This window comes from Chaetodon trifascialis, chromosome 11 (genome assembly GCF_039877785.1).
Source record: "Chaetodon trifascialis isolate fChaTrf1 chromosome 11, fChaTrf1.hap1, whole genome shotgun sequence".
NCBI lineage: Eukaryota > Metazoa > Chordata > Actinopteri > Chaetodontiformes > Chaetodontidae > Chaetodon > Chaetodon trifascialis.
Genome location: NC_092066.1, coordinates 16,289,752 through 16,302,567, shown reverse-complemented (window position 1 = coordinate 16,302,567; position 12,816 = coordinate 16,289,752). Strand labels below are relative to the sequence as shown.

General features: G+C 43.3%; 1 protein-coding gene across 5 annotated transcripts in view; it reads left to right on the top strand.

Moving 5' to 3' along the window:
- LOC139339443 (SPRY domain-containing SOCS box protein 4-like) overlaps window positions 1-12,816 on the top strand; it is a 70,892-nt gene that overhangs the window by 31,105 nt on the left and 26,971 nt on the right. For 4 of the 5 annotated variants that reach the window (XM_070975063.1, XM_070975065.1, XM_070975064.1 and 1 more), the window contains exon 2: window positions 2,162-3,122. In XM_070975063.1, the coding sequence (XP_070831164.1) occupies window positions 2,390-3,122 (733 nt within the window). In that variant the 5' untranslated portion in view covers window positions 2,162-2,389. The remainder of the gene's footprint in view (window positions 1-2,161; window positions 3,123-12,816) is intronic. The other variant, XM_070975066.1, reaches the window with a different exon arrangement.

Sequence of the window (12,816 nt, the reverse complement as noted above, 5' to 3'; positions counted from 1 at the left end):
GAGTTCGTACAGTGTTAAACTGTTTTGTTTGGCTGAAGTTTGGCAGCCATGACTCTGGAATCTTCCACACAGCGTCCACCCTTAACCCACCTGCCAGCCGTGATGACACACACTGAGGCAGCTGTCTGTATGCATGTGTCTGTCTGTGTGCGAGTGTGTGTGTGTGTGTGTGTGTGTCCGAGAAGTGAACCCCCTCATGCTGAGGAGTGAACTGAGTGGTGGCACACATTAGCTGCCAGCTGCCATGACCTCATCCACAGCAAGAGAAGCAGAAAGAGAGAGACAGAGAATGGGAAAATGCAAGTGGCCAAAATGAGACGGAGGTCTGTGTGTGTGTGTGTGTGTGTGTGTGTGTGTGTGTGTGTGTGTGTGTGTGTGTGTGTGTGTGTGTGTGTGTGTGTCCCTGTGTGTGGCATCACAATTTCACACTGAACTGCGCCATGACCTCACTTTGTGGTGTGGCGGCTGATTGGTTTGGTGGGAATATTTGTGTCTGTGTCATCAGTCTTTGGTTAAAAATAAAAACACTGGATGTATTTTTATTACATTTACTGTACTTAACACTTTACAGAAATACAATAAGAGTATTTTCAGCTCATTATTATTCACTTTTCACTTCAGGGTAGATCATGTGTAAATTGAAACAATGAACTTCATGATACGGTGAAGTCAGCAGGAGAGCGAGGTTTAACCCTCTGTATCCACCTGCTATAGCTGCAGCGATGACGCGTAAATAAACGGAGGTGTGAGACGCTCACTTACCAGAAGAAGCGTCAGTTCAGTGAACACATAAATGGGCATTTTGCGACTTGTGGTGGGTGAGGTAAAGACAGGCAGCAGATAGATGAGACATGAAGAGAATTGTGTCATCCACTTCCCTGTCTGAGTGAGGTGTCACTGACTCTTTTCCTGTGAACAGGAAGCACCAGCTGCTGTTCCTGGAAGAGATCACTACGTCAGCTTTACCACACAGAGCTCTGTGTGTGTGTGTGTGTGTGTGTGTGTGTGTGTGTGTGTGTGTGTGTGTGTGTGTGTGTGTGTGTGTGTGTGTGTGTGTGTGTGTGTGCGTGTGTGTGAGTGAGATCATCTTTGTCGGCTTTATATGCTACAATATGGTGTTCAAGACTAATTGTTGACTAAAATAGCAATAAATGTACCAACTCTACCACAGTAGTCAAGGTAAAATTTGTATATGTGTCATTTTCTTTAACTATATGTGTAAACTTGAGATAAGAGATGAAGGAAAATCAAAAGAAACAACAGGTGTTTAGTTTTTTTGGATGAACATTCATTTGAAAAGCAACATAAATTGAAGGTGAACACACATTTTAAGCCGCTCCTGATCTGTTGTTTTTTAACACAGTGTCACCTTTAACCCACATAAACTGAAACTCAAAGTGAATTCAACTGAAACTGAATTAAAAAACTAAACTAAAACTGTCCCGCCCACACACTGGAAACTATGCTGAAAATGACATAAAAATAGAAATTACATTCTAAAAATGAAACCACAGTATGGGCCGTGGTTATTGCTCAGCAGGATTTGGGTTTTATGTAGAAGACAGAACAGACAGAGCCTGCTGCTGTTGTGTATCACACACTGTACCGTCTATAAAGTGTGAGCGTAAGCATAAGTCAAACTGACTTTTCAACTCTGTTTCACTAAGGAACGGACATAAATTTATACCTGGTGTTTTGTTGTTCCGCCTGTTGTGTTGATAGTTCTGCAGGCTCAGGCAATACTCATTAAAATTAAATTACCTAAATGAGAGCGTGGTGGCTTCAAATCTGGGCAATGTTGCACAACTGGGGAATGTTTGAAGGGTTGCATGAATGTATTGAAACTGGCGTATGACTGTTGGGAGGACGTAGGATGAGTCAGAGGAAATGTGTGTGCGTGTGTATTTGTGCCTGTGTGTATATATACTTGTTCATCCTGTTCATTTTTTACTCCTATCAAAACAAAGTCACACGAAATCTGTGAAACAAGAAGTTTTGCCAACACTTGCCAGCAGTGTAATTCTTTCTCTTTCAGTCACTTTCTTTTCTTTGCATTTCTTCCTCTTTTTCTGGTTCATTCTTTAGACTGGAATTTGCCAAAAACTATTAGTGATGAACAATTAGTGATCACATTTTTGTGTCTCTTTTCTTCTCTTAACAGGAGTGGCAGTGTCTCTGAAGACATTTGTGGCATGAAACCAGATCGCATACATCTTTCATTCATCATCTCCTTCATCTCCCTCCACCACTCTCCAGTTCGAAACTCTCACCTCAGCTCCACCGCATTGATGAGGTAACGTCACGCTCTACGCAGCGCAGCAGCCACCTGCACAAACACCACCCTCCCCTCTTCCGCCCCCCTCCTTCAGTCAACCCTTCCATCGTAGCCATGGGACAGAAGATTTCTGGTGGCATTAAATCGGTAGATGGTCGTGGGGAAAGCGGTGGTTCCCCGTCATACCGGCCCTCGGCTCACCGCCGGCAGCACCCTCAACTGAGGGATCCAGATTTCTCCAAACCTCCCAGGCTGGATCTCCTGCTGGACATGCCATGTGCTGGACTGGAGACCCAGCTCCGTCACGGATGGAACCCTGACGACCGCTCGCTCAACATCTTCATCAAAGAAGAGGATAAACTGACATTTCACCGCCACCCAGTCGCTCAGAGCACGGACTGCATTCGGGGGCGGATCGGATACACACGGGGTCTCCATGTGTGGAAGATCCACTGGCCCTCCCGCCAGCGGGGCACCCACGCTGTGGTTGGGGTAGCTACCTCTGAAGCTCCTTTACATTCTGTTGGGTACACGGCATTGGTAGGGTCGGACTGTGAATCCTGGGGCTGGGATCTGGGACGCAACAGGCTCTACCATGACAGTAAGAACAGGGCACATAGCTCGCTGCCCTCTTACCCTTGTTTCCTAGAGCCGGAGGAGTCGTTCACCCTGCCGGACTCTCTGCTAGTGATTCTGGACATGGACGAAGGGACGCTGAGCTTCATGGTGGAAGGACAGTATCTAGGAGTCGCATTTAGAGGACTGAAAGGCAAGAAGCTGTATCCCATCGTCAGCGCCGTGTGGGGACATTGTGAGATATCCATGAAGTACATCAACGGCTTGGATCGTAAGTATCACATACTTCACTAACAACACATGACGAGCATGGCTGAGTACGGAGAGTACTAAGGAGAGTACTCAATGCTTATATTTGTGTATACAAGATGCTTCAAATTCATGGTGAGGAAAAGCCAAGGTTTTCTTCTTTTAACCCCCAAAATTGAACGAATCTGCTGAATGACCCTCCAACAAGTCTGAGCCATGATTAGATGGCTGTTAATACAGGAAACCAATGGTGGTAGCCCAGTCGAATTGTGACGTCACCACTTGTCTTAGGTTGTGGTAAGAATTTATGTAACTCTGTAAACTTAGAGATTGTGGACATTTGCTTCACTTTTTTTGGCAGCAAACAGGGTAAAAGTTATGTTGTTTGGCAACAGTGGCAAGACAGTGAGCGCACATGTTTTGCAGTTTTCTGTGGAGGAGAAGTTGAGGCTGTAGTTCCTCATCATGTGTCATCATCTCATGGTGTGTGGTCAGTTTTCTGTAGGGTCTTCTCCATGACAATAAAAAGATGTTTGTCATTGTGAATTTGGGTTCTCTGCTGAACAGCTAAGACATGTTGTTGACCCTTCAGAAAGGATAAGGTGACTGTTACCTTACGGCTCTGCTTTGAGTTCAGTGCATAATACCTTTCAGTGCTACAGGAACTGACCTGCTGGATGTGAAGTTCATTTTCTCTTTTCCTGTTGGAGCTTCTGTCAGACCTGAGGAAGCACCAAGAGATAATTTCCTAATATATAGTCTTACAAATGGTTCTCGCAGGTGTCAACACAATTGGCTGTCATGCCTGGACACCTCTGCACTAAATAGTTCCTGACTGAAGCAGCACTACATCCTGCTGCAGAGATGTATCCAGGGGTTGTTGTGTCTGAGTAGAACAGCTGTGTTTTTCAGTGGTATGAGAGGGAGTTCAGAGACAGGATGTATTCTGCCTGCTTAGGGTTTAGGTATTCAAATACGGTAGGTTTTGTTCTCAGGAGACTGCATTGTCTTCCTCCCACAGACCAAAAACATGCTCATTAGGTTAATTGACGACTCTAAATTGTCCGTAGGTGTGAATGTGAGTGTGAATGGTTGTTTGTCCTTACATGTTGCCCTGCAATTGGCTGGCGACCGGTTCAGGGTGTACCCTGCCTCTCGCCCATTGTAGCTGGGATAGGCTCCAGCCCCCCGCAACCCCGAAAGGGATAGGCGGTATAGATAATGGATGGATGGAGACTGCATTGTGTTTGACTCCCACTGTCTGTCCACATATGTGTGTTATGAGAGAAGAGACTTTTCCTCCCATCGCAGTCTAAACAGAGTGACTCTTTGAACAGCTTGTTAGAAGAGCTCTTAGATACACATCATGGACACCTACACACATGAACCCACACCTTCCAGGAAGGGAAAGTGTGTTATGAAAACATGCTTATGATCTGACTCTGGCCATCTCCCTCCCCCAGTGTTTGCACAACCCCATGGGTCTTATTTGATATCACAACAGCGTGTGTTTTTGTCTGTTACCCCACAGAAAGCTGAAAGGGAAACCATCTCTCTCTGTACTTTGCCACATCTCATTTTTCTTTTCCACATCACCTCAAATTCCTCACATTTTTCTTAGAAGTTCTCTGCTCTCAAGGGTCATCACGACTGTTTCTTAGCTTTTAAAAGATGTCATGAGACTCATACTAGCTTTAAATTTGGATGTTTTGGTCTTGAAACTGCAGTCGGCCAGCTAGAATATGAATCAGAATGAAACACAAAACATTGAATTCAAAGACTTGAATTTCTTAACCTCTGGTTTAAGTCCTGCCTGACTGTTTGTGTGATGTCTGGTAATCTCCTACACTCATGCTTAGTTCAAAGTACATACTTTGGCTGTTGAAAGCAACTCACCTCAGCTATTTTCCATTTATGGAGCCATCTGCGGGATTTCACGGCCAGTCTGTGTGATGGGCCACCTCGAAGTATATGGAGAATATTGAGTCTGTTCAAAGCCCTGGCTTCTGTACGAGTATAGACGTCATGCTGTGAAATGAGGTTTGACTGTTGAAAATGTGCACGGCTTACTGTGGGCAGGAGAGTGAAGGTTGAAAGGCTCATCCTGATAGGTGTATCTTAAGGAATAGGAAAAGAGGGAGTAGGTGGGGGAAAGGAGGCAAGCTGGAGAAATGAGAGACAGACACAGAGACAGCAAGAAATGTGAAAGTACACATTTGTGATCAGAGCAGAAAACAACGTAATTTTGATTTTGGGCTTGCATACCATTTCAGTCAATAAAGAGGAAAAAATACTCTCTGAGCCAACAGCCTTGCTAATTACCAGGTCAGTAAGTCCACACAGTTTATTCAGAAGAAGAATTGTACAATCGACTCTTGTCTTATAACTGTCAACAAACCATTCTTCTTTTGGGAGCAGTTTACCTACTTTTCCCCCTCAACCTTACAGCATTTATTTCACGGTGGCTTATCCATCTCGCTTCCACGTTAAACCGGCGAGTTGTCCAGTGAAATACCCAACTTAAGCTAGCAGCTCTAGCACTGATGACAGACACAGTGGCCGAGTAGTGTGTTAAATGTGGGCTGTTGACAGTGAAAGCACTGAAATAGACCACAGATTATTAAAATATAATCCGTGCATTTCATGTCAGGTTTCGGGGGAAACAAAGTGCTGCTGAAAGGTCAGCACACTGTCCAGATGGCTTGCTGTTGGTCAAGTGTGAATTCACGAGTCAAGGTTCAGCAAATGAGAAACTGTTGCACAAATTTACTTTGCCCCCACAAGTGAATCCACTGATGGCAGAATAAATATATTTTGCTCCAGTATTTAGCCATGTCAAACACTGGTGTGACCAGGCCTTGCAACTGTTGCCTCCTGTTACAAATCAAAGTCTAAAAGGTACTAAATTATTCAGCTTTGCGTTCTGAAACTCATAAACAAAATGAATTAAATTGTGTTTGCGTGTGTGTGCTTGTGTGTGCACAGACGAGACAAAGGCTTACTTGAGAGATGGGCCTCAGGTAGGGGAAATCCACTCGGACCACCAAATCTGAACAATGTTTTTGGTTTCTCTTTCCATTCATAACCACATTCAAGGCTGAGAGGTCTTTTTGGCTTAGTAGTGCTCCAGTCGTTGCTTTGAATCTGAAACAAAGACGGTGATGAGAGCAGTATCTCAAGATTTCATTCAGAGGTGAAGTAAATAGCCTCGGGCTGCTCCCTTTGTTGCAGAGGGGTCAAACAGGGTGTGATTACAGTCTGCATAGTGGCTTCGTTCAATATCAGTTTTGAATTGAATCAGCTTGTCTGGCCCGCAGATGACTCGGATAGTGAGAATGAAGTCATAAGTGCTGTCTGCCTGTGAGTGTAGGAGTGTGTGTGAATGGCGAAGCAGCAGTATGTTGTCAACAGACATTGTATTGCATAGCTTTTCTTCTCTGTTAATTGCTTTGTGCATCATTTGTGAGATGTATGTGTGAGTGTGACTTTAAACCTCAATAAGTGTAATGTATAAATCTGTTCAGTGTGTTTATGAGTGTGTGTGTCTGGTCATGAAAAATCCTCTTGGTAGTTTGGTAATGACTTAATCTAACAGGCCTTCCCATGAGGAGTAGCTATTGGATTGTTTGTGAATTATTGTTGTGAGGGGGAACAACATGACTGCAGGGTATTAAAAAGAGATTTATAGACGCTGCATCTCCTCACCGCAAACTGTTTGTTTTTCTCATCACTCCGGCTCAGGCCCAGCTGCACCACGAGTACTTGATCATCACTTTGCTCCACCTTCACATCATTGCTCCCATTCCTGTAGTAACACGGCACATAACCGGCGAGACATATAACCCACAGCGCTCCAGGCTCATGGTAGTTTTGGAAAGATCACATGCAGCAATCGGGTCAGATAAGTCAGTGTAATAAGCGCTAATGCAAAGAAATGCTGAGCGATGTTCAAACTGCATTATCCTGTAAATGTGGTGTAAATTATTCATCCTTCTAGTGCTCTGACTTCAAAGAATGTCTCCTCTCCATCGAGAAGTGAGCTCTGTTTGCCAGATAGCATATATTTCACTTAATTGTTGCTACATTACATAAACATGTGTAACTAATTTATTTTGCTAATTTGAAGCGCGTTCTCATCTGCTTCTGCTGTCTGTGTGTGTGCATGCCCTTCTCGCTCACACAGCTCTGTATTCTCTCTCATCTTGTCTATATAATTGTACCAATTAGTGGCGCTTTGATTCATGACAATGGGAGCTGTCTTAGCTTCAGCCCTGATATGTGTCGCTTCCTCTCTTTTTCTTCATCTCTTCTCTTTGTACTCATGCACACATCACACCAAACTCCAATGCAGAATCTGGCAGCTTAATGTTGCCTTCCTTATCAGCTAATATACAAACCACCCAGAAAATCATTTCAGACCTTTTCTGAACCATTTGAGGCTGCTGTCGGCCACATGTGACTGTTATCAGGTGGAAACGTTGTAAATTAAATTTGCAGAGACTATTTTTAACTTCAGTAGAGGGATTACATAGTCTCTTTTGACATTAAAGGTTCTTTATACAACATCTGTGATGTGACTCACCAGCACAAACCAGTTTCAGCCTCACATGGTTTAGCTGACCAGATGACACGACAAGTCGTTTCTGTCTCAGAGTCTGTGAGGGAGGCAAAGAGGAGAAAACAGCGTGGGACAGGGAAGTTGGGTTGAAAAGAGGAGAGAATGGAAAGACAAGTAAAAAAGATGGGGGAGACAGTGACAGAATGGAAGAAAAACAGCCAGGGAGAGTTATAGCAGCGAGAAGTTAGTAGAAGCTAGATGAGCTCTAGAAGTAGCCACACTGAAGTTTTACCAGCGGAAGGATGGAGCCAGAATACAAGGCCAGCGAGAGGGAGGGCGTGAACAGTAAGGACAGAACGTGGGGAACTAGTGGAGCCGTGCAGTTGCATGGGATGATGTGAGTGAGGCAGCGTGACCCCGACACTCAACTGATTGGTTTGCAGAGCTGACTTAAGGCGGAAATTGTCATATTTTCGAAGAAGTTTCAAAACTGCATTGCAACACACCCACATCTCTGCACCATCGCTTTGCTGTTTTAACTGCACTGTGTGAAAAATGACAGACACAAATAAAGTCAGTGGCCTGCCAAATGTGGCATTTGCAGCAGGCAGACACAAATACTAACACTAAGTTTTCATTGGCCGGGATTAATATGTACTTCATAGTTAAAATCACAATCGCTGGACTATTCAGGCGTCACATTCCAGCAGATCTGTCAATGAGAAGTGACCAACTTTTTCTTTCTCCTCTAAGTTGACATGACACTCTGACCTCTCTCCCTCTTCCTGACAATTCAGTCGGCAACACATAAGCCTACAAAAACCAGGCCAGACCTAAACCATACATGCACCAAAACTACTGAAAACCAAGATCCACTCATGACCAGCTAGTTCACATGAAGGTCATGGGGCCTGGTGGCACCATGCTTTGGTTACATTCAGTATGGAGGGTTACTGTATGTTCAGTTTGTCTGGTACACTCTGGTTACATGCTGTCACAACATTACACCTTAAAACATGTGTAACGTTAAAAGTATCAGGCATGTTTGTATGGATCAGTTGTCCATGTTAACACTTTGTGCTACAATTTTTTACGTATGAAAAGTGCTATACAAATAAAAGTATAAAAGATTAGTTTATTTGACGTCTTCATTGTTGGAAAAACAATCTCTTTGAGTTATCTGAAATTAAATAGTGTGAAATTAATTCTGTCTGGGTTTGCTGACACAGTATATCAGCTTCCCAGTGCAGTGCAAGTATTCATCTTTTCAGTCATTACTGTAATGATCATTGTGGCTTATGCTCTGGATAGGAATGCGAGGTTTAAGTGTCGCTTCCATCCAAATCTCACCAAAACATTTTATTGGTCGCCGCTTTTGATATTAAAGGAGTTTCAGTTTTATCTGCTGAGGTTTTTAGATATTCATCTCTCAGACTTCTACCGCCACTGCAATACAATGGAGTGGAAAAAGTTTCATTGTTTGCTGCACAAAGCACTGATAAATTGCATCAGGAGAACTCACCAGCAACATGTCCTACCAGAAACAACTCTCTTACTACTTTCTGCTGAAGAAATAGTTCCGAATAAAACTGCCCACAGGGAGGTCTGTGGATAACCCATGTAACTGTGGGGAAATTGTTTCTGGAAAAGCACTTTGCTGTTGTGATTCTGTAAAATCGACCTTACTGTATTCACGTTGCAGTACAAATCCACACTATCTCAATGTTTAGACGCCTCTTGCAGAAAGTAAAGAAATGGTTTGATGCTGTTGAACTGATCCTTTAATACCAGTTTATTTCCTGATGGTTAGGTCTGCTCAGTTCGGTGCACTTGAGTTTCACCCTGTTCGTTCATCATTGCTGTGAATTAAAAATCTTCCTGCTGGGCGCAGTGACTCAACTTTCCAGTAGCAGCCCAGTTATTACCAAGTTAGCCCTCAGAGTTGCTGGGTAGGGTTGGGCGGTAATTCAGTAATAAGGTATCCCACGGTATCTAAAAATAGCAATGGTATCAGTTTCATTACCGTCATTAAAAAAAAAAAAAAAAATAACATAAACAAAAATGCAGTCCACTCTGTTCAATGTATCTGGTTGAATTTTTACTCGAGAAAAAAGGTGGAGAAGGGAGTAAGCCCAGAGAGTTATTGCATGAAGAGCGCTCCCTCCACTCTAGAAACCCCCTCCTCTTTAAACAACCAGGACCTTCGTGATTGGTCTCAAACTAACGCAGAGTCATAGGAGGAGACGTTAGCAGCGTTTTTTTTCGAGCTGGAATATAACTTTTGACCACAAAACAGCAAAAATAAGACATACTGTATGATTTAGCAAAGTTTTTTTCTGCTACTCTTTGGCTGCTGGCTCGCTGAGTTTTTGTCGCACAGTGAGGAGGCACAAATCTTTGTGATCATCAGACTCTCTGCTTTCATATGATACCAGGCTTTTGTGGTTTGCGTGAAGTGGTGAAATCAGCAGATGCGGTACCGTTGACGTGCGCTATTTTCGTGTTTTCGTCACATGCACATATTGGGTTATGAATTATGTTTCGTTTGGCTGACAATGCTTGGTAGAGGCTTTTAGCTGAGTTCCTCGCCGTCATTCTGGTATGCTACGAGTTAGGATTGGTGCTTCTTAGCGTGAGCATTGACTGTCTGAACTGCACGCATGGCACGCTGCCCTGCAAAGTGATTTTTAATTAGTCACGGTAATACCGTATACCCCGGGAAAATGTGGGGAAGGTTTGACGGTATCAAAATATGGATACCGCCCAACTCTACTGCTGGGTGTGTGATATGTGGGTCAGTGGGTTAGTGCTTTAGCATAACTTAGGTGCTAGCTGCTGGCGTGATGGCTTGCACTCTTTCTGTGTTTCCCTGATTCGTCTCCCTCTGTTTTTTAATGTGACATGTGCATGCTTGTCTTTTCCTTTTGCTTTTTCATCTCTTTCTTGTTTGTTTTTCCCCTGAAGTGTTGGCTCCTGCACATTTAGACAAGCCATCAGCAGCCATTCTCACTAGAGCCCACGCATTGTACAGACACACAAAGAAAAGTATGTGCTGTGTGTTTTTCTTATAATACCCAACACTGATTTTGAAGGCCTTCAACAAACACTTTAAATGCAGCTAAATCCAGGTTGGATTGATCCTTTTAAATGCAATCTCTAGCCAATTTCTTTCCTAGAATTGAGAGAGTAGTTTGTCTTTGCCCCTGCACTATAAACTACACAAAACACATTACAGATGCTAATTGTGCTATTTTTTATGGTGGTTAATTTAAACTGCCTACGCAGTTACTTGGTAGCTTCTGCAAAACATCTGAATGGAAGCTACATCAACCAATATTCCCCCCAAATCTAATGTCCTGTCTTTAACTATGGTCAGTGACCTGGCTGACATAATCTAACAAAAATGTCTATGATTGGTTGTTCTGAAAATGCACTACACAATTATATGACAGAAAAAGCTCAATGTATGTTTGAAAGTGCTGCATGTTTCCTTCATCCTGTGCTTTGGGATCTAAACACCCTCAGCTGCAACAGGGAACAGTGGTGTCATGTCAGTGCACTCATAATCAAATATTTAAGAGCAGAGATGAATAGACGAGAGGGGAAAAGAGGCAAAGAAAAAACATAAAAAATACAAGACAGAGAAAGAAAAGAATAGGAGAAACGAGCAGCATGCAAGAGAAGAAAGACAAATAGAGGAATGTGTATAAAACAGAAAGCCTGAAAAGTGAAGATAGTGAGACTGTGTGCTGTTTCATGTTCAAAGCTTTGAGGAAAGATGCCTTCTGACAAAATGAGGGTATGAATAAAGGAGCAAGAGTGAGTAAAGAGAAAAAGAGGCCAAAATGAGGAGAATGTGAAAAGACAAACCAAAATGTACGGACAGCGAGACGGAGGCAGCAGCGCTTTGTGCAAATGATCACAGATCAAAGCATGGCAGCCACAATGGCGTGCGACAAAGACAGGATGATAAAAGACAAAGAGAGAAAGAAGAGACATTAGAGATGAAGAAGACGAGAGGTGTAAAGAGTGAGCAAGTGACAAATTGAAAGTCATGTCAAGCGGCGGGTGTCAATTCTGTGGAAATCCATGAACTGATTAGTGATGGAGGAATGAAGGGCTGCGCAGAGAGGAGGGGGGCAGTGCAGAGAGCGGGTGCTAATGAAGGGCTGCAGTGACGGTAAGAGTGCTGGAATAAGAGCACATAGTCACAGAGCGTAATGCCCACAACAGTGTAGAACTCAGTCCACACTGGATTCAAGGAAGAAGGCTGTTTTTATTGCTGATGTGAAGGAGTCATGAAATCATATGGCATATATGACATCACCATCAAAACAGTAAGGCTTATTTTGATGCTAATTTAATTCAAAAGCTTCAGAGACATTTTTCAGAGCTCGAGAAAGTCAATTTAAAGCTGGAGTGAAGAAGCGGCTTTTACATATGAATGAACGTCCTGTTTTTCAGTGAGTTCACACAATGCAGATGAAGCTTATCACCGCCAGGTAAATCTCTCTGTATTTAAAGAGAGAGCTTTTAAAGCTGGCATCTGTGGTAACGTTCCTGCGTTGGTGCACCAATTGTGATGTGTTTTACATAAACCAGTGTTGACTAGTTTGCCAGAGCTCAAGAGGAGAGCAACCATAATGACGGAGTCGGCTACAGCAACGAGGAGCATGGCAGAGCCTATGCCGTCAGGCCTACAGTGACACTGTTTGTGTAATTACTCTCACTGCCAGAAGGGGGAGACAAAAGTTCTGCACTGCAGGCTTAAAGTAGCTGCTAACCTTGTCCAGGCACCCAGCTCTGATTCTGACCTGCTGTTAAGTGGTGCTTTTGCAACACACGATCGCAATTTCAATTGACTGTTTAAATCCAGGTTCGGTACTAACAGGTACAACACTGACCTGGTTTGGTTCACGAACTTTAGACTGATTCCCAGACTGAGATTACGCCAAATCCTGGACTAAATGGGCCTTTTACACCAGATCAATTGCAGCATTTGTACATTTGTAAAACCAGATTAACTCAAATTGGTTTTCTCTGATAATCCTTGACTCAGTCTTGGATTAACTAAACCAATTCCCTGAAGGAAGATTGTAGTTACACCAAGAGTCCACAAATCTGCTGCTTAACTTCATTGGCAAGACAACAGTTTTTC